The sequence below is a fragment of the Schistocerca piceifrons genome, chromosome 5 (genome assembly GCF_021461385.2).
Source record: "Schistocerca piceifrons isolate TAMUIC-IGC-003096 chromosome 5, iqSchPice1.1, whole genome shotgun sequence".
Taxonomy (NCBI): Eukaryota; Metazoa; Arthropoda; class Insecta; order Orthoptera; family Acrididae; genus Schistocerca; species Schistocerca piceifrons.
In genome coordinates, this window is record NC_060142.1 from 271992078 (window position 1) to 272014398 (window position 22321).

Here is a 22321-nt window from a genome sequence, read left to right on the forward strand (position 1 = left end):
TATCCAATCCAACATGCCCGACTCGTCTACTGCTAATTTTTGTAACAAAACGACCTATACCCTTTGCCTTTTTCTAAGCAATGTGCCCCCCCACCCCCTCCCCCCAGAAGTGACTTTTTACAACCAGTGCAACTACCAACCATTTTAAGGAATAGGTAATTTAAAATTATCATGTAGGGTATTTTTCCAGTGAAATGTGTTGTGGTAGAACTGACGGTCAGCTGAAGCTAAGTTTTATTTACTGTTGACAGTAGGTTTTGTTTATTGTGAAGTTGGTGCTTGTTTTGTGTGTTCACCATGGCGTTTTTGCTAGTTTTTATTGTCAAAATTCTTACCAGTAACTGAAATTAGGCTGTTTTTAAGTATTCTTCTGCATTTAAATGAGCTTCTTGTTTTAAAAGTGTACTATACAGGCAGTGTTATAGGCCTAAAAGTTGATAAACTTTGTGGTTAACCAATGGAGGAACTACAACTTCAAATTACTGAACAATAGGTTATGGAGGGACCAAAGTTAACTCCATGCCAGAAGAACAAACGAAGGAAATGTATAAAGGATCTAAATAAATGGAAAAAGTGGAAGCTCTACACATCAAAGACTTTGCCAAGCCTACCACAGTGCCTTCACTCTGATCAAGTTTTTAAGTGTAATCAGCATACAGTGCAAGATGTTCATAAGTTTCATGGAGGCTTTTATTCTTCGAAGAATAAAATAGATCGGGATAACTATATACTTAAATATACTGTGAGTGAAACATCTAAATGGAGAACTAATGAAGATGAACAGAAACAAATCGCTGAAAATTGGATTTGCTATCTAATCCCACATACCAAATCTGGAAACATTTCTTTGGTTCGGGTATCCTTTTGTGGCATACTTGCTGAGTGAGAAAAGAGCTCAACGAGTTTGTAAGAGACATTTCCACTCCATAAATCTAGCTGTAGAGAATAGAGGAGGAGACCATAAGTCTAAGCTGTTTGAGGCTAAAAGTCATTCTGTTAATTCATTCATAGAGAGCCTTTGTCCACTTGAAAAACATTATTGCAGAAACACCAGAATAATAAGACGGTATTTTTTGAGCCACCTTTCAATATGTTTGTTTCACAAGGCATACAATTCAAGAGTAGAAAGTGCTCTTAAAGTTCCGTATCTATATTTTTATGAAATATTTGTCAAAAATAATAACTTGAGCTTTGGCCCTCCTGCTGTGAACAAGTGCTCCAAATGCATCCAGTTTTAGTTGAAATTAGACAGCGGGGACAAATTGGTTGAAATTGATTTCAATCTCCATAAAAAGAGTGCAGAAGCATTCTTTAATATACTGAAAACTGAAAATGAAATCACCCTATCTGTTGACTGCCAAAAGAATTTGGTTTTTTTCAAAATCCCTGACCAGGCAGCTTACTATAATCGACAGTTCTATTTATTTAACTTCACTATCTGCCAAGGTACATCTGAAGATAAGCAAACAAAAAAAACCATGTTTTTTTATATCACTGGACAGAATCAGACTTCAAAAAAGGTTTGAATGAAATTGAATCGGCAACTTGTCATAGGCTAAAAAGTAGTTGCTTGGAAGGCTCTTTGCAGATGGTTGTGGAGGACAAAACTGGAACAGTTTAATGATGATTATACTTCAATACTGGTTGGTAAATGAAGCACTGCCAAATATTAAAGACATTGTTTCAGTATTCCATGTACCAGATAATTTGTATGTGCCACCTGATTGCTTATTTGTCAGAATTGAGAAGGAAATTCAAAATTATGACACTATTATTACACCTGAGAAATACATTGAAATCTCTAAGGACTGTGGAACTGTTTTCAGTATGACTGAGAGCTGTAATATTTTTGACTGGAAGAAGGTACGCGAAAATTGCCAAAAGAAGCCCTTAAATTGGCACTTCAAATTTTCAACTGCTAAAATATTTATTATAACACTAAACAGTGTGCTAACCTGTGAAGTACTTGTTGCAGGTGAACATTGGTATAACACCAATCTCAGAAAGGCTTAAAAAGTACTCAAACCTGGATTTAAAGTTGAAAACTTTCAACTATCATTAGTACTACCTCAAGTAATGGTAAAAGAGCTGAAAGTGAAAGATGTCAACAAGCTTCTGACTTTTCACTTTGGGGGAAAACTGGGCTTCAAAATGAAGACCTGGCCTTCTATTAAAAAAAAAAAAAATTCAGATTTAAATAAGTAAATGACTACCCTTATGAAATTTTTAAAATTGTTTTCTGCAATTGTGTTGGTTTAATGTAATGTTATTTTTTAATAATTTTCTGGTAAAGGTATGTTTCTGTTTCCCTAACTTAACCAGAAATTATTTCGGTTTTAAAAATACCTACAGATATTGTTTCCATAAAAATTAAATTATATACATTTACTGATAAAACACTGTTTAAACTTTTCCCCTATTTCCTTTTTTCAAACCGTCTCTTATTTAAAGTTTTTATTTTCAAAATGTCTCTTCTCCATATTTTGGTTCCAAAATGTCCATTATCCAAGAGGTTTTTTATTTATGACAAAATTTTGAAATACGTTATTTTTAAGATGTTTCTTAATAACAAAAATAGAAAACTAAGAAACACGCAGAAAAAATTTCAAGTTTATACAACAGAAATTGTTAAATACATTTTTTACTAATTACCGAAATTTATGCTGATTGAATAAAGGACATTTTGGAACAAAGTGACTCAGTTGTTCTTTCTGCTCTGTTTATTATGTTCGTCATGTTCTGGATAGATTTTTGTTATTTGCACAAGACTGAATGTTTTTGTTATAGCATTCCTAGCCTTTGAGGAGAATATAAGTACAGCAAAAGTTAAGGAAAACGGTGGAGTCTTCCACTACGCTAAATTGAAGATAAATTAAAATTGATGGTGATGTATTTTTCTTGTTGTTTCCATTCATTTACATACATTGTCATGATGATATGTTGCAGTACATGCTGTTGCGGACCCAGGACCCAGATGAAGGGGTGGCTCTTGAAGCGTGTGAATTCTGGCTGTCCCTTGCAGAGCAGCCAGTATGTAAGGAAGCACTGTCCCCACACTTGACAAGGCTTGTGCCAGTTCTTGTTCGTGGGATGAAGTATTCGGATATTGACATCATTTTGCTGAAAGGTGATGTAGAAGAAGATGAAGCTGTACCAGATCGAGAGGAAGATATTAGACCAAGGTTTCACAAGTCACGAACACACACTGTGAAACACTCTGATGAGAATGGGGAAGATGAAGGTGCTGGTGACGACGACGATGCAATGGATGATGATAGCTCATTGTCTGATTGGAATCTGCGTTAGTATCACGACATGAAACAATTTAGAAATTTTCAGTTTTTACCATTCTCATTGTGTTCTTTAATATATTCAGTTCAACTCATGTGGAAGTGAAATCAAACAATGAAAAGCCAGACCAATGTAACAGTATTACGAAAAGGATAGATTACTACTCACCAAAACAAGGAGACATTGATTTGCAGACAGGAACACCAGAGAGACTGATTTACATGTGAGCTTTCAGCCTAAAGGCTTCCTTCTAACAGAGAAAACACACATTCACACAAGCACAACTCGCACACAGATGACCACTGTGTGTGTGTGTGTGTGTGTGTGTGTGTGTGTGTGTTAGTGGACAGCTCACATGTACAGCAGTCTTTTTGTTGTTCCTGTCCATGACTCATCTCCTCTATATGCTGAATAGTAGTCTATACTTCACATAATATTTTGTTTTGGAAGTAAATAGTTTATGGTACCCCCAGGGGTATAAAACTGCAAGCTGATCTATCCCAACTCCTTATACATATGGTATGTACTATGTCCAGTTAGGAAATGACATGACTTTGTGTTCTTTTTGTTTTACTAGAATTTTATATTGAATTGTAGACAGGTACAATGAAAAGACTAGTCTTTTTCATTGTGCCTGTCTGCGACTCAACATCTCCTCTACATGAGGAGTACCAATTTATCCTTTTCATAATATTGTTGTTATTCCATCCGGGACTTTCCATTGTTTGAAATTTTTTGAAATTTTATATTAATAATGTGAAAATGAATTTACTGAACAAATTAACCATCTGGATCAGCACAGTGTATATTTGTGATAGTTTCAGAGAGACCTACAGATAATTTTCATCTGAAGATGTGGGTAGGGGTCGGAAGGGTCAAAATTACAGTTCTAATAGGAAATCTGTCTGTCCTCACTGGTTCTGGAATATCCTTTCCCATTGTCAAATGTCTGCAGATGTGCATGTTCGGAGACTCCAAGGAAGCAGTGCAAAGCCGTCACCACTAATAAGTATCGGTTGTAAATGTTCAGAATTTAGCACCTTTTGTGAATATGAGTAAATGTATACCATGTATTCATTCGCATCTTACGATCATACTGCTCGACTTCCAGATGTTCTTGAAAGAGGTTTGATCACATTTAACTTGGTAAAGATGACTCTCAGCTGCTTATTGTTGTCATTGAGTTATGCCTGACAAAGAAACCCCTTCTCCAGTGTTACATGTACGAGGATGCTTGTTGAGTGTTGAGTTTTGTGGCAAATGGCAAGGATACAGAACAGAATTATCACTCTGCTCAGGTATCAGCATCACTGCTAACAATTACATCAGCTCTAACTAGTAGTGTCTCTATAAATCATATTTTACAGACTATGATACACTTCTTTCTTTGAAAATTTGTCTCCAAAATTCAAGTGCCTCTTATACTTGAAATTATATAAAAATGTCCAGTGTTTGGTTTAAAATTCCCACCACTTTAAAAATAGCCATATATTCAGTACCGTGTGATACCTGTATCTGGTAACATGGATTTAACTGGCAGCAGCAGTCCACCGATGCAAAGAACATGAATTGTAGGGATTCACAAGCCTCCCAACACTGTCTCCCTACCTCCCCTCCATCACAAACCTAGAACACTGTCTAGCTTATGATGCATCAGTGCAGCCTATGGTGTCAGTGAACTTGAATTGAAAGTGATTTGTGTTATCAGTAACAGTAAAAAAAGGAAAAAAAAGGTATTCATATGATGCAGGCTATAAATTGAAAGTAATAGCATATGCAGAATAACATGGAAACAGAGCAGCCGAGCAGCATTTCGACCCTCCACCAACAAAAAACCATTCGTGATATAAAAAAAATCAGGAAGATTGATTGTGCCAATAGAGGACTGCATGCAAAATGACCAAAACTAGATGGCATATTGAAATGGATTCAGCGACACCGTCAAAATGTCATTGGAATTAATACAAAAAAGATTCAAATAAATGCTCATAAGCTAATGCTACAGTGGAATTTAACAGGCTTTAGGGGTGGAGTTGGTTGGTGCTACAGGTTTATGAAGTGTCTTTGACTTAGCATGTAAACCAAAACCAAAATATATCAGAAAATGCCATAAGAGTTTGAAGAGAAAGTATTATCTTTCCACCACTTTATTATTCAACATCGAAAGAACCATTGTCAAACTAAGCCTAAAAGCAAATGTTGACAAAATTCCTCTGACATTTGATGCACTGAGTAACAGGACCGTTACCATGAAAGGTGCGAAAACTGTAACTATAAAAACAAGGGGACATGGAAAAATGCACTACACTGTTGTCCTTTCTTGTTGCGCTGATGGTACTAAATTTAAACCAGTGATCGTTTTCCAGTACATAACAATGCCAAAACCTTCTGAAAAACCACCAGGTGGTATTCATGTACATGACGAGGGTTGGATGGACGAGGCTGGTATGAAGTTATGGATTAACAGAGTGTGGGAGAGAAGGAAAAGTGCTTCATTGAAGATGAATTCTCTTCTTGTACTAGATCAGTTTAGTAGTCATTTGAAAAATTCTGTGAAAGAAAAATTGAGACAGGGAAATACAGAACTTGCTGTTACTGTGGGAGGAATTACTTCACAATTGCAACCTCTTGATGTCTCAATAAATAAACCATTTAATGTGTATAAGAGAGAGGAATGTCACAAAATGGTGATGGATGAAAGCAACAATCAAACAAGTGTGTCAGTGGATAAAAAACAGTGGTCTAGAGTGAAAGAAGGCATTGTGAAATCTTTCGAAAAGTGCAGCAGAAGTAACGCTCTCGGTGGCAGTGAAGACCGTCTTTTGTTTGTAGATGACAACAGTGACAACAAAGAGGAAGAAAGTTCAGATGACAATTTTCAGGGATTTTAAATGTCAGTTCAGTTTTATAAACTAAGAATTGTTTTAGTCTGGCTTTGATTAAAAATTAAGATGTGTCTTAGTCTGTAGCATCTTACAGTCCGTAAAATACGGTAATTATTCCGTTGTGGAATTTACCTGAAAAGTTGTGTGGTGGTTTTTTTTTTTTTTTTTTTTTTTTTTTTTTTTTTTTTTTTTTTTTTTTTTTTTTTTTGAAAAGTTCAACACTAAAGACTAGAAATGAGCTCTGTAAACTCAACAGCGAATCCAATAACATCATCTCCAAATTTGCAGTCACCTTGTGCTCATAGACCCAACTCGTTAGTCATTGCCCACGTGTCACTTGCATATGTCGTCGAATACAAGTGGACTCTAGTTGCTCGGAAAACAGAGCGCGCGCGCGCACACACACACACACACACACACACACACACACACACACACACACACAGAGAGAGAGAGAGAGAGAGAGAGAGAGAGAGAGAGAGAGAGAGAGAGAGAGGAAGGAGCATGCGCGCGCCCAAGGGAGAATTTGAACCTCTGACAGTGGGAGCCGCGCGGAGCACGACAAGACACCTCAGACCATGTGGCTACCCCTGCACACCATACCATTATAATGACTGATGAGTTAACAGTGAATATTCTGTGTATACGTACTTTGATTTAGGTGTATATTTATACTGGGTGATTCAAAAGTAACTGTACACACTTAACGGATGTAATGAAATGTATGTATGATGTATCCGAATAAGAGTAAAGTGTTTTAGTTTTGTCTGAAATTGTTTTATTCAAAGTTACAGTGCATAATGTAATTTATAGAAGGCATTAAATCATGAGCCAGACAGGGTTTTGGTATGTTGTGTTAACTGCATAACAACTAATGTTGCTTTGTAGACCGCCCCCTTACACTGCTCAGTTGATTCTGGTATGAAATGCCTTAGCTTACTTGCTTTTGGTGGGGTCCGTTGTATTTTATGGCACCGTTCTACCTACATTTGTAGTCAGTGGTCAGTAGTTCATAGACTACAGTAATTCGATGCAGTATGATGGTTTATTCAGTGAATATTTGGTATTGGGGGGGGGGGGGATGATGGTTGGTTGTATAATATAATGTTATAAAACCAAATAGTGACAGACTTCTTGCGCTTCCTACAGTTTACCGTATTGGATATATTGCTCACCTTTGTGTTATTCTTGATCATATACAGTCCTGTCCCACCACCACCACCACCATATCAAGGCAGTCAGGTAGACGCAGTATTTGGTAATTTCCGAAAAACATTTGACTAGGTGTCACACCTACGCTTATTGCCAAAAGTATGATCATATGGGGTATCAATTGAAATTTGTGACTGGATTGAGGACCTTTTGGTAGGGAGGAACAAGCATGTTATCTTGGACAGAGAATCATGGTCAGATGTAAGAAGTAAGTTCAGGTATTCCCCAGGGAAAAGTGTTGGGGCCCTTGCTGTTCATGTTGCATGTTAATGACCTTGCAGACAATATGAACAGTAATCTCACAATTTTTGCAGATGATGCAGTTGTCTGTAATGAAGTACTGTCTGAAAGAAACTGCATAAATATTCATTCAGATCTTAAAACTGCATAAATATTTATTCAGATCTTGAAAAGATTTCAAAGTGGTAAAAAGATTGGCAACTTGCTTTAAATGTTCATAAGTGTAAAATTGTGCCCTTCAGAAAGACAAAAAAACAAAATGTAGTATCCTAAGACTATAATACCAATGAGGCATTGTTGCAATCAGCTAAGTCGTACAAATACCTGGGTGTAACACTTCGTAAGAATGTGAAATGGAATGATCACATAGCCTCAGTCATTGGTAATGTAGGTGGTAAACTTTGGTTCACTGGTAAAATACTGGAGAAGTGCAGTCAGTCTGCAAAGGAAATTACTTGCAAATAATTTGTGCAACTGGTTCTAGAATATTGCTCTAGTGTGTGGGGCCCATACCATAGACTAGCAGGGGATAGTGAACATACAGAGAAGGGCAGCATGATTGGTCACAGGCTTGTTTAATCCATAGGAGTGTGTCACAGGGATGTTGAACTGAACTGGAAGACTCCCATAAATAGGTGTGAACTATCCTGAGAAAGTCTATTACCAAAGTTTCAAGAACCACCTTTAAATGATTACTCCAAGAATATATTGCAATCCCCAATGTATCTCTCACAGGAATTATGAGGATAAGATTAGAATAATTACAGCGCACACACACACACACACACACACACACACACACACACACACACACACACACACACAAAAGAGGCTTTCAATCAATCGTTCTTCCTGCACTCCATAAGTGAATGGAATGAGAAGACACCCAAAAACTAATACAATGAGATGTACCCTCTGCCATGTAGTTAAAGGTGGTTTGCAGAATATAGATGTTCGTAGATAATATGAACTTCTTCTTCTGGACTTTGATCTGTTGCAGGATGATGCTGAAATGAGATCATGACTACTATTTCAAGCTATGAAATAAACTTTGAACTAATTCTTCTTCTCTTGCAATGGCAGAGCCCCTTAATTACAGCTTGAAATAGCCTAAATCTTCAACACAATTTTGGTGATCCTCTTCTCCAACCCATCCACGACACCACCAACTCACTGTCAAAGCATATCTATATCCCTGTGCAGCGAGTGAGTGGTGCTTATCTCCTGATGACTTGCCGCTGCTCTCTTTCTTAACTGTTTACTCACCCTCTGTACAAACACAGATTGGAACACAGTATATACTGCTTTTTCCTACACTACTTTATCATCTACCACAATAATCTTGAGCGGGTACGAATATTGATAGTGAGCAGGGTTTTTGATGAAAGCCTCATTACACTAAATATCCCTGCACTCAAAATATCATGCCAAATTACCTATTCATATTGATCTATTTTGTTTACTCTAGATGTATTTCATTTATAATCACATTACTGATTCTTACTCCATAATTCATCATACTTTTAAAAAAATATTTAGAAAAAACATACATTGTTCATTATGATGACAGTATTATGAAAAGGATAGCTCACTATAAAGCAGAAATGCTGAGCCACAGATAGACAAAACAAAAATATCTTCAAACAAGTATCTGCTGTGTGGTAATATAGTTGTTATTCCATCCTGGATTTTCCATTGTTTGATTGATCATTATAAGTATCATGGCATATTTAAGCCTTGCACCATGTCATGACTGTTTTACTTGTGCAATGCGTTTACACTTGTTTCTTTGAAATTGCTTAACTTATCTCAGTAGATGGGTAAAATTTGCTCTCTTAGTACTTTATCTCATTTAAGAGATAGATTTTCTTTAACTTAACTGATTCTTAAGACTTGGTTTTATATTCTCTTTTACATACTTTCATTACTATTTCCTGTTTCAGAGGAATCCTAAATTGAGTGTACCTCCTTTAGTTCCAAGGGCACATCCAAATTTCAAATATTTGTGTGTTAATATACATGCAGATGTAAAAGGTTCCCATGCCCTGTAATTAGGAAAATTATCTAGCCTAACTAGCTGGGCAACCTGTTCTTTGGCATGATCAGTTGTCACTCCAATCCTTTAAAAGGTGACATTGCATAATTGCTGACCCCCTTCTGTGGGTAGACACTGTGCAACCTTACTTTTAATCATGTGAAAGTGCCTCATACAAATTCCCTACTGATGTATGGTACAGGCCGTTTTTTTCCCAAATGTACCTGACCTACAGCCTAGATCAGTCTCTTTTCATGGATCTTTCTGCCTGCCTTTTTATTTGTACATTCTCTTAACACATGTTTTCTTTCCTTTTTATTTTAAAGCAATAGTAGAGCACCTTGTTATCTTTTCTCCTGTTTTTCCTCCCTTATATCAGTTAGAAGAGATTCCTTCAGATATCAACCTAGACTCTTTGTAGTTTCATATGTTACAATCCATTTACTCTAGTTACCTACTTATATTCAAAGCAAATCCAGGTACTCATAACTGTTATACAGTATTGTGTGTTTGGCATGTCAGCATCCATGCATATTCTGCTTTGTGCCTGCCTGTTCTCCTGAAAAGCTTTGATATGCCTAAATCTGTGTTCACTTAAATTACTTGCTGTAGTTCTCAACATCTTATGTCTCACAAGAGTAGAGCAATATTGTGAAAACAGGGTCAAAGTAAACATACATGACAAAGGTTCCACAGTGGGGCCATTGCTTATGGAAAGACAAAAATAAAACCGGACCTCCTAAAGGAGAAAAAAGTAAAGGAACAAAATGGATTTGTTGAAGTTGAAGAAGAAAAGATGACAGAACCCAGAGACAGATTTCCCACCCCACCCACCCCAAAAAAAAAGGAAAGATCCCCACCTGCTTAAGTTCTCAATTCTTCATCGAAATGCCTGAAGATGAAGAGTGTTAACATGCCCAACAGAACAACTTGTTTCGGCTTCACCATACAGGCTCCGAAACTTGACTACAACAAACCCCTATTGTTTACCTGGAGTGAGTGATCCAACACAAAAAGTAAACCGTAATTTGTCAAGTGTAAATTGTTCTTGTCTCAAGTTGGGTCTAATGTCCATGTTTTTTCCACCATATGCATAAATTTTCTTCCAAAAAACATCTTTCTTGTAATTAGTCTTCAATTTATTTGATTCATGTGGTAACCATTGTCTAAAGATATGGCAACTAATCATTATATTAACTATATCTCTGATTTTTTAATGATGATGTAGCTTGACATCAATGATATTATATCTTACATGCATTTAACAGATGACTATTAACAGTTCATTTCGTTTTATGGTTTGTTTATAATATTGCATAACAGAAATAACATCGGATTTTGCTGACTTTACTTTACTTTTAACAAAGTAGTGGTTTATAAATCTTCAGCATATCTATGCTGTATAGTGCTTTTTCTTGACTGTTATTGGATCAACCAAGAAAACAGCTTTTGGATGAGGTATACTTCGTTTTTATGTGGGTCACTGTAATAAGGAAAAAAATTGTTTCCTTCTGTACATTAGAACTGTGGTGTACTTCTTTGACTAATACTTAGTCATCTGTATTAAATTTCAGCATTCTCATTGTTGTGTTGTTGTTGTCTTCAGTTCTGAGACTGGTTTGATGCAGCTCTCCATGCTACTCTATCCTGTGCAAGCTTCTTCATCTCCCAGTACCTACTGCAACCTACATCCTTCTGAATCTGTTTAGTGTATTCATCTCTTGGTCTCCCTCTACGATTTTTACCCTCCATGCTGCCCTCCAGTACTAAATTGGTGATCCCTTGATGCCTCAGAATATGTCCTACCAACTGATCCCTTCTTCTAGTCAAGCTGTGCCACAAACTCCTCTTCTCAATATATTTTGCGAATGGTTTTTCAGCTGTTTGCTGTAACTGATTCCTTACTACATCTCCTAAATTTTCTCTTCTTATCTCTTCGTATCGTATTGTTGTTTAGTCATTTAAATAATTTAAGCAAGGACTTACCAATAAATTTATGCTTCATTACTTCCACTGGGTATAAACCTGTAGATAGATGTGGTAACTCATTACATATAACGTGAAATGCCGGTATCATTTGTGCCCAAGTGGTATGTTTGGTAGGGCAACATTTCCTGTACAACCTTCAAATTTCCTTCATAATACATTCATATGGGTTCGGTTTTGGGCTATGCTTTGATATAGTATGTACGTCGTACCAAGCTTAAGAACTTCTTAAAATTTTTACTTGTAAATTGTGTACCATTGTCAGTTAAGTCTTTTTCATTTTCCCAACATCCGCAAAGTAATTACTCGTACAGTTAATCACTGTACCTGTGTTTGTATGCTTAATCGAATATAGTGTGATACATTTTGACCAACATCGTAAAATAATGTAAATATGTTACACCTCCCCCAACCACCTCTGAAGGGCTGTAAAAATCCGATGCCATTTTTAAGTCATGTGAACTCTTCAGTAAAATAGGATAAATTCTGTAATTAATGCTACTGTTATCCTCCTCAGCTTTTTGACAGTTTTGGCATCTCCAGTAAAACTTTTTCATATGTTTTCCACATTTACATGTACCAAAGTGACCAAAGCCTTTAAGTGTGAACCATAGTAACTGGATCTGAGTGGATAGCTTCCGATTTTGCATGTGTGCATTTGTTCTCCAGAATAACATTTCATTCACAAGTGCCATAGGTGTTGTTCTAATGATAATAATGATTCTGATTCACAGTGTTGAAGTTTACTTTTAAAATAGTCGTCCTCCCCTAATCCTTGTCTTATCTGCCCTAAGTTTTTTGCTTTATTCTTTGTATAGCTTAAACTTAAGAAATTAATTAAAAAGGCTACTCCAGGTGCTTTAGTTCTTTTTGTACCTTTCATACCCAGAGGTAACCTTGGCAAGGCATCTGGAACTTGATTTGTAAAACCCTTTATACATGTTATGTTTGTGGTTAACCGTTGAAGAAACAATACCCATCTTATCAAACGCATGTGCATCTGCTTTCCATTAAGAAGTTAAGCGCTTTGATGATCAGTGTGTACCACTAAGTGTGAATGCCAAATAAGTGTTCCACATTTCTGTGTACTCCAAATGACAGCTAATAATTCCCTCTTGTTTGTAGTGCAGGTCTCGAGTAATGTAAGTAAACATAGATCATTCATTTCTTGTCCGTGTACATATCTATAATAGGATCCTGCTAGTCCCAAAAATGAATGTAACTGTTTTACATTATGTGGTTTTGGATAATCCTTAACAGCTTTTATTCAGTCCAAGCCTGGTTTTATACAATTTGTTCACACTAGGTGTTCCAGAAACTTTATCTTCGCAACCTAAATGTTACTTTGCTAATTTAATAGTTATTCATTTTTCATAGAATTTTTGTGAATACTTTGTTAATAAAGCACAGTGTTCCTCTCAAGTCTTGTGTACTAATAAAACACTGTCTACCCAAATTAAAAGTTCTTGTAACAGTTCTCTTCCCAGAGCTTGATAAAGCGCTCCAGTAAATACTGGAATAGAAATATTTAGTTCGAAAGATAACACTTTAAGTTGATAAGACTCCCAATTGCATAAAAATGCTGTATGCTGTTCAGAATCTTAATTTAATCTTACCTACCAGTAGCAGTTCATCAGATCCATTGAGCTAAAGTATTTGACTTGTTTGAACTTTGCCAATAACTCTTATACTTGTAGACCAAATCGCATTCAGTTTCTGTGCATCTATGTAATGTTTGTGTGTCCAACATGAGTCACACACTGCCTGAAACTGGCTAATCCACTGGTAATGGATCACTGTAAACACTGTGTTCTATTACTTGGTTGTCTATCATTTTGCCGATTTCTTCTTGTACCACTGTTTTTAAACTTACAAGGTGCTAGATAAGGTTTGCAAGAGAATGGTTCTTTTTTTATCTTAAAACTACATATATAGTCACCCATAATGCCTCATTTGTCTGTAAAAACTGCCGCACAAGTACATATATTTTGATATAAATCATCCTTTTATTGTTCTGTTGATAAATCAGTTGGTGTATGTTCGCAGGAGACAGTTGATGTAAAGCTGTTGTACTGTCTTCTTCTAATGTTTTGGCATTAGCCACTAAACGCAGCTACGTTAATAATTGGTTTTCGTTGCTTACTAATGGATTTGGTTTAAAAGATAATGCAATATTATAATAATCTAAATTACACTTTAATGATGTTGTAAAAGTATCCAAAGTCACTTTGTACTTATCCAGCAGTTCTACATGTAATAATATTTGCATATTTATGCTAAGCACTAAAAGTAATGTCTGTATAAAAAAGAATGGTCCTACATTTATAATTGTTCAGGTTTCTTGTTTAAGCAATTGTGCCAGTAATTCCTACTGTACACACACATTACTGGTAAAATAGGAAATCCTTTTCACACACAGTCACTAATTCTTCTGAATCGATATAAATTTCTACGTTTGTGTGTGCTACTTCCCCACTACTATAGGTTTTTGTACAATTTCCTTCTGACAACCATCCTGTCGTAAGCATTACATGATTATAAGCAACAAATGTTTCTATGTAAGGTCGAATACTGATTGGTTTCATCCTGGATTTTGGACAATTATTCTGAACTATATTTGTACTAGGACTGGTTATGTCCCCATTCTTAGGATTAGTGTTTGTGCTAGATGTATTATGGGATACAAAAACTTGTGAATTATCATGTTTCTTGTCATGGGTTGTTGTCTTATTTAGATTGTTGTGTACTGTCCTCTAATTAGCTTCTCTTTACTTTGCAAATGGCTCAAGAAAGATTTATCATTTTTGTTCACTGTTATGAAAACTCTCATTTCTTTCTGTGTTTAGCATATCTAATCCATCTATGAAGTGAGAAAATCATTAATGTTAGTCCATCCTCTATACCATATCCCTTATTGTACATAGTGTTATAGCCATCCCATTAATGCCTTTATCAGAGGTGATTGGTGTAATGGATAATCTAAATATTTAGCTGTTGTAAGATGGCACTCAATTTACCTCTTATAAGTACCCCAAGAACTATTGTAATGTTTTGGAGCTAATATTCTGGTAATTTTTCCTGTGTGCTTGAACAGCAGTACTTTTTTGCTTCAAACTGTCTTGTAAATCTTGCCAAGTGGGCCTTACCCTGTGCCACTGCATATCCGTTTAAATAACTTAATGCAAAATAAATTTTCTTGAGGTTATCCCACCTACTCAGTAATGATTGTGAGAATATTCTTAAAAAGTATATCAGGTGACCCTCCATCTCCGACTTAAATTTAGGAAATTGGTCTGACAAATTTAACCCACTTGCAATTTGCAACTCTCTCGAAATATCTTTAGAGACACCTATATTACTTGTCTACTTACCATTGCCTTCAGAGTTTCTCCTAATATGTGCCATATCTTTTGAAATTCCTGTTGATGGTTAACATTGTCATCCATAGAAGTTATCTTACATTTACTTGATTCAACTGTATATTGTAATTTTTGTTCAACAAATGCTTGTAACCTTTCTTCCAAACTAGTTAAGGTAGATTGTCAGCTTGACATCCTATCTTGTTCTGATGCCTCTTCTCATTTCTTCATGTTTGAAATTTCGGTGTGTTCTAACTTAGTTTTGATTTAAATCTTAAAAATATTCCTGGAACTCGTTAGAAACTACTGAATATACTTAAGATAGTAGATTTTCTGTTTAACACATTAACTTTGCATTCTAATTCTGTTAATTTACTTCCATGTACTGTGAGCTTAGACGTGAATCAAGTTCTAAGAATTTCCTCCAACACTGTTATTCATGTCCAATAATATTATCCTTAGTCTTATTATTAATATTGTCAAGTAATATTTTATTACTTTGTACAATTTTATTGTTGTTAGCTTCCAACAGTCTTACTCTAATCCATTAATTTTCTATTATTATTCTCTATCATACTCTTTTCTTCTACAGATTTAAGCTGAAGTTGTTATATCCACCTTTCCCATATCAGTTTGCCTGTTTTTACATGCAAAATTACAGCTGAGACGTCTATACAATAGTTCAGTAGTTGATGTGTAGCAATATACTTAATTCCTAATATACTATTACTATCTACATTCAATTACATGAATCAGGTATTTTATAGGATACTAAAAGTAATTTATTCTTCTCACCAACTTTTGCTGTATCAAAGGTATATGCAAGTTGCCAATGCAATGTCAACGTCTGCACAGTTGTTTTTGGCTGCTGCTGCTGCTGCAACTGCCATTTAACTTGCAATGCTGCTTGTAGTCAATGACTATGTGATGATTGATGATGCATTGTCTGCTATCTGCAATAACATTGGGTATCTTGTTCCCAAACTCTCCTGTAATGGTGTGTGTGTCACAAATGTATGTACGTCATCGTAATTTGTTGCTGAGTGTTTCTTATACCCACAATGTATTACTCCTTTCTATGTGAAACTAAATTTCAGACATCCAGGTAACGTTTTTGAATGAATTTGGTTAATAATAATAAAAAAGGGAGACTGTTGCTGTTGTATAGTTGCTAAGGGCAAAAAATACAATCTTCTTGATGTTATGTCAAAATCTTTGAAATTTATCCAATAAATTGTTGATCTCCTCAGTATCCCTGCTTTGTTTCGCTGATTTGTCTCCACATACGATGGGAAAAAAAGGAAGTTGCTGGTTATATAATGTTATAAATCCAGACAGTGGTGTATTTCAGCTGCTGCTTGTGCTTGGTATGTTTCACCGTGTCGTATCTGTCACTCACTTTCATATTATTCTTGATTATGTACGGTTACATTTATGAACTTTTCTGGTGGTCAAGCTACTCTGTCCCACAGCTGTGTACGAACTCACTCTCTTCTGCTGGACTTTGATATCGTGCAGGGTGATGCTGAGATTTGAGATCATGATGATTTCTTCAAGCAACTAAATAAACGTCACTTTTCTGTATTTTAAATTCTTCCACTCTCACAAAGACAGATCCGCTTAATTACAACCCGAAATAGTCCCACAGACGCGTATGCCGTACATCAAAGTTCCATCATTTTACATCAAAAACTTATTCATTTGTTTTGGGTCCTTGTTGACATTGTTGATGGCCCTCTTCTCCAAGCCACCCATGACATCACCAATTCAGAGTGTCAAAGGGTATCTATATCCATGTGCAGCAAATTGATGGTGCTTATCCCTTGAAGACTCACCATTGCTGCTGTTCTTACTGCTCGCGCACCCTCTATCGCAAAAACAGACTGGGGCACACAGTATCTGCTCCTTTTTACTACAATACTTACCATTATCAGCTAACACGCTCGTCTTTTGCCAGTACGAATATTAATAGTGGAGCAGGGGTATTGATCGAACGCCCTGTTACCTTACAGTGGATATGCATTTCCTCCCAGTATGAATATTAACAGTGTAGCAGAGTATTCGATAAAACTGCCTGTTGTGCTACAATGGATATGCACCTTCTCCTGGTATGAATATTAATAGTGGAGCAAAGTACTTGGTAAAACGCCCTGTCGTGCTACAGCGGATATGCACCTCCTTTACAGTGCAGCAGAATGCAATGCAGCAGCTGCTAGACAACGGTATATGAAATTGTTTCCAAACAGAAGAGTACGAAACCATCAGACTTCAACGGCTATGGACTGGAATTTAAGGTAGCGCGCCATGGCTAGATCGGCTTCAGCTGGATGGGGTGGTTGTTGAGAACATCCTGGAATTGGAATATGGTCTAACCATAAGTAACTACCATATGAGTGCCAAAGTATGGGTTCCTCTGTCGGCTGAATGTGCCCGCTTCGGAGATAGTAATTCCACCCATTTCACCTACAGAAGGTACAGGGGCTGACACCCATATATTACTTCTGGACCTCAGAGTTTCTGTCAGTGGTTACTCGACCATCAGACCACGGAATGGGTTACTGCAGTGGTTAGCTCACAGGACTCACATTCAGGACGACGACGGTTGGCTCATATCCTGCCATCTTGATTTAGATTTTCCGTGGTATTCTTAAATCACTTAAGGCAGATGCCAGAGTGGTTCCTCCGAAAGAGCATGGTTGCTTTCCTTCTCCATCCCTCCCTAATCTGATCTTGTGCTCAGTCTGTAATGACCTCGTTATCAACAGACATTAAACACTAATTCCCCCCCCCCCCCACCACCACCACCACCACCACCACACACACACACACACACACACACACACACACACACACACACACACACACACACTTCCTGCCTTCTTCCTTGAGTGCCATAGTGCTGATCCACTGTTCAGCTGCTACTGTTTATGGATGAAAGCCTTTTTAACTGTACAGGTATCAGAGAAACACTTAGGTATCAGAAACACTTATTACGTACCCATGTTGGTGTATGAGAATCCTTGCAGAACTACAGTATGAAGATATCAATATCATTTTCCTGTGAACATTTGATTGGTATAATAGTCGGTTATTCATACCACATGTTATTCATCAGCACCTGACTGGCAGTGTGTCTACAGTTTTTGGAACATCAATTAGGCGCTGTAGTTCATGATGTTAGACTCACTACACAAAGCAGCTTATAGTTCATACATGGCTGTGTCCCTGCACCCTTCAGTCTGGAGGTAAGAGAGTATCTCGGCGGTGATTTCCCCAGTGAGCGGGTAGATCGTGCAGGACCAGTAGCTTGGCCTACCAGATCTCCGAATCTTAACCCCCTGGACTTCTAGTCTTAGGCCATCTCGAGGAGCTCGTGTTTGGTGTTGCAGTTGGGAATGTAGCACAACTACAGCATCGAATTGAAAATGACTGTGCAGAATGAGATGAATGGTGCCCACAACATTCAGACAGTGGAAATATGTTGAGCATGTCACTGACTTCAGGTAGATGAACATCACTTTGACCATGTCTTGGGATAAATATACAGTACATAGTTCTGTTGAATTTAGAAGTCTCTTCATGTCGCTGCTTTTTGAGAAGAATTAGTTTTGTGTTGTGTATGTTGTACTTATGATCCCTGTCTGTTGCATAACTCTAAAATAAAGCTATTTTGGACAAAACTTGATTTAACATTTTACTCATATTTTGATGCATACTGTACACTTACAATGAGTATACAGTTACTTTTGAATCCACACTCACTGTGTGTGTGTGTTTGTGTGTGTGTAAAAGTAAAGCAGTCTTTAAAATATGTACAGAAAGAAATGATAGCCTAAGCAGTAAAATATGCCCACAAACACAAGTTTGCCTTGCACAAAAGAACACAGAAATAGCACACTTTTCGGTCACAGGGATATAATGGTGATGCTGCTCTATGCCCGATTTTAGTTTGATTCCTGGTGGAGGTAGGATAAACAAGAATACAACAACTTTGTTTGCATTAGTCGACATTTGTGTGTTTTTCATCTGAAGCTTGGACTCTAGCTTGAAACTTAGTTTGGACATCACTCCTCTAATGGAACACATTTTTGATTGTGTACACTGGCATCAATGATTTATTTTCTTATTACACCCTCTGCAGTCTCAAGACACCACTTCGTTAGGCCATCTGATCCCGACAGTCAGTCATTTCACCTTACTTCACCGCAGTGAGACTGTGTATCATCTTCTGTACTAACAAGAAGTCATAATTAACCTTACACTCCCGCATGCTTCAGTAAGAGAGAACCAGTTGACAAGTATGAAGTGAATGCAGGGGGAATGAAGAAGCCTGTTAGCACTGATGATACAGCAGCACTTTGATTTTTAAAGTATGCAACCTGCAATATTAGACTTGTACTCTCTCTATTTTCGATCTCTAATCAACAGGACACCGATATTGATATAAATCTACTGCTTGATACATACTTCATAATCACGTTAACATACCTTCTTTTATGCTGTATTCAATAAATATTTTCCATTTCATAAACAAATATTAGTATACCAAAAGTAGATTTATACATCAGTTATGGAATTCTTGAAGTAAAATACACTCCTGGAAATGGAAAAAAGAACACATTGACACCGGTGTGTCAGACCCACCATACTTGCTCCGGACACTGCGAGAGGGCTGTACAAGCAATGATCACACGCACGGCACAGCGGACACACCAGGAACCGCGGTGTTGGCCGTCGAATGGCGCTAGCTGCGCAGCATTTGTGCACCACCGCCGTCAGTGTCAGCCAGTTTGCCGTGGCATACGGAGCTCCATCGCAGTCTTTAACACTGGTAGCATGCCGCGACAGCGTGGACGTGAACCGTATGTGCAGTTGACGGACTTTGAGCAAGGGCGTATAGTGGGCATGCGGGAGGCCGGGTGGACGTACCGCCGAATTGCTCAACACGTGGGGCGTGAGGTCTCCACAGTACATCGATGTTGTCGCCAGTGGTCGGCGGAAGGTGCACGTGCCCGTCGACCTGGGACCGGACCGCAGCGACGCACGGATGCACGCCAAGACCGTAGGATCCTACGCAGTGCCGTAGGGGACCGCACCGCCACTTCCCAGCAAATTAGGGACACTGTTGCTCCTGGGGTATCGGCGAGGACCATTCGCAACCGTCTCCATGAAGCTGGGCTACGGTCCCGCACCCCATTAGGCCGTCTTCTGCTCACGCCCCAACATTGTGCAGCCCGCCTCCAGTGGTGTCGCGACAGGCGTGAATGGAGGGACGAATGGAGACGTGTCGTCTTCAGCGATGAGAGTCGCTTCTGCCTTGGTGCCAATGATGGTCGTTTGCGTGTTTGGCGCCGTGCAGGTGAGCGCCACAATCAGGACTGCATACGACCGAGGCACACAGGGCCAACACCCGGCATCATGGTGTGGGGAGCGATCTCCTACACTGGCCGTACACCACTGGTGATCGTCGAGAGAACACTGAATAGTGCACGGTACATCCAAACCATCGTCGAACCCATCGTTCTACCATTCCTAGACCGGCAAGGAAACTTGCTGTTCCAGCAGGACAATGCACGTCCGCATGTATCCCGTGCCACCCAACGTGCTCTAGAAGGTGTAAGTCAACTACCCTGGCCAGCAAGATCTCCGGATCTTTCCCCCCATTGAGCATGTTTGGGACTGGATGAAGCGTCGTCTCACGCGGTCTGCACGTCCAGCACGAACGCTGGTCCAGCTGAGGTGCCAGGTGGAAATGGCAAGGCAAGCCGTTCCACAGGACTACTTCCAGCATCTCTACGATCGTCTCCATGGGAGAATAGCAGCCTGCATTACTGCGAAAGGTGGATGTACACTGTACTAGTGCCGACATTGTGCATGCTCTGTTGCCTGTGTCTATGTGCCTGTGGTTCTGTCAGTGTGATCATGTGATGTATCTGACCCCAGGAATGTGTCAATAAAGTTTCCCCTTCCTGGGACAATGAATTCACGGTGTTCTTATTTCAATTTCCAGGAGTGTAGATTACATCAGAAGTTAAATCTTGTTCCTTTACAGTGTGCGAGTAATATGCATCATATTCTCTTTTGTGTATGTCTGTTGCACTAATGTGACCAGAAGAAAATAGATTGTAGCGTTTGTTGCATTGCTGTGTGTATGAAAGTTACACTCCAACAAATATGACTAAGACCAAAAAAAAATTATTTTCACAGGGAAATGCAGTGCTGCAGCATTGGATGTCCTGGCAAATGTATTCCGAGAGGAACTGTTACCTGTTCTGGTACCTATATTGAAGGAGACACTATTTCATCAAGAATGGGAAATAAAAGAATCGGGAATACTTGCTCTAGGTGCCATTGCTGAAGGTACAGAAACCTTGATATCTCTCTCTCTCTCTCTCTCTCTCTCTCTCTCTCTCTCTCTCTCTTTCTTTTTCTCTGATTGGAGGAAAAAACACCTAGCAGTCATGTGCATGTCAAGATCTCTTTGTCTGTTCACAAGAAAAGTCTTATTGATTTGATGGTATAATAGTTATTACAGTCCAAACACATGCAAATATGAAGACAATTGAATCTTAACTTTAGTTTGTACTGAAATGTTTACACATCTGATAGCAGTCTTAGATGCAGAGAGTATATCTTGAATCACTTTATTTGTTTGCAAAGAATAAAATGAAATTTGTGGTTGGCCTGTAGGTCAGAACTGTGAACAGGTGAGCTGAAATCAGTTAAGTCATTTTCATAATGTATATATTGTATTTGACTATAAATGTCTTTTCAGCATAAAGAGTTGAGACACAGCTTGGGTGAACAAACATGGTAATGTATCCTTATTCTGACACTGTAAATTAAAAAGTCAACTTCAGTGAAAGAAAAGAAAAGATGCAAGCAGTAATGAGACATTAACAATGTTTTGCACACATACCAGTGTACATAGATGTAAATTGTGCATAGAACAGTTTCATGAACAAATTCAAATACAAAGAAAGAAATGGTATTTTTAAAAAGTCTTCTGCCTTGCATATTCTGATGTAAGAAAATATTATTATTAATAAGCATCTGATTGAGAAGGGGAAGCAGCATATACTTGTGTGGCTCCCTTTCCCGTTTAGAAAGTGCTGCGTACCGTTGTGGAACAGCGAGGCTTTATGCAAGCGATGTAGGATTTGAGAAGTGAAGTTTGCTAAGAAATTCCCGGATGTCACTCACACTGAAAATGTACCTAAGGGCCAGTTTACAACAAGAGTTTGAAAAATATTACAAGGGGGGGAGAGAAAGTAGTATGTTAATGTTGGGCTCAATTGTTCTGTCCACACAAT

General features: G+C 37.9%; 1 protein-coding gene across 1 annotated transcript in view; it reads left to right on the top strand.

Annotated features, from left to right (window-relative positions):
- LOC124798024 (transportin-1) overlaps positions 1–22321 on the top strand; it is a 156497-nt gene that overhangs the window by 67275 nt on the left and 66901 nt on the right. The window contains exons 8-9 of the mRNA XM_047261234.1: positions 2947–3301; positions 21216–21368. Coding sequence (XP_047117190.1) covers positions 2947–3301; positions 21216–21368 — 508 coding nt within the window. The remainder of the gene's footprint in view (positions 1–2946; positions 3302–21215; positions 21369–22321) is intronic.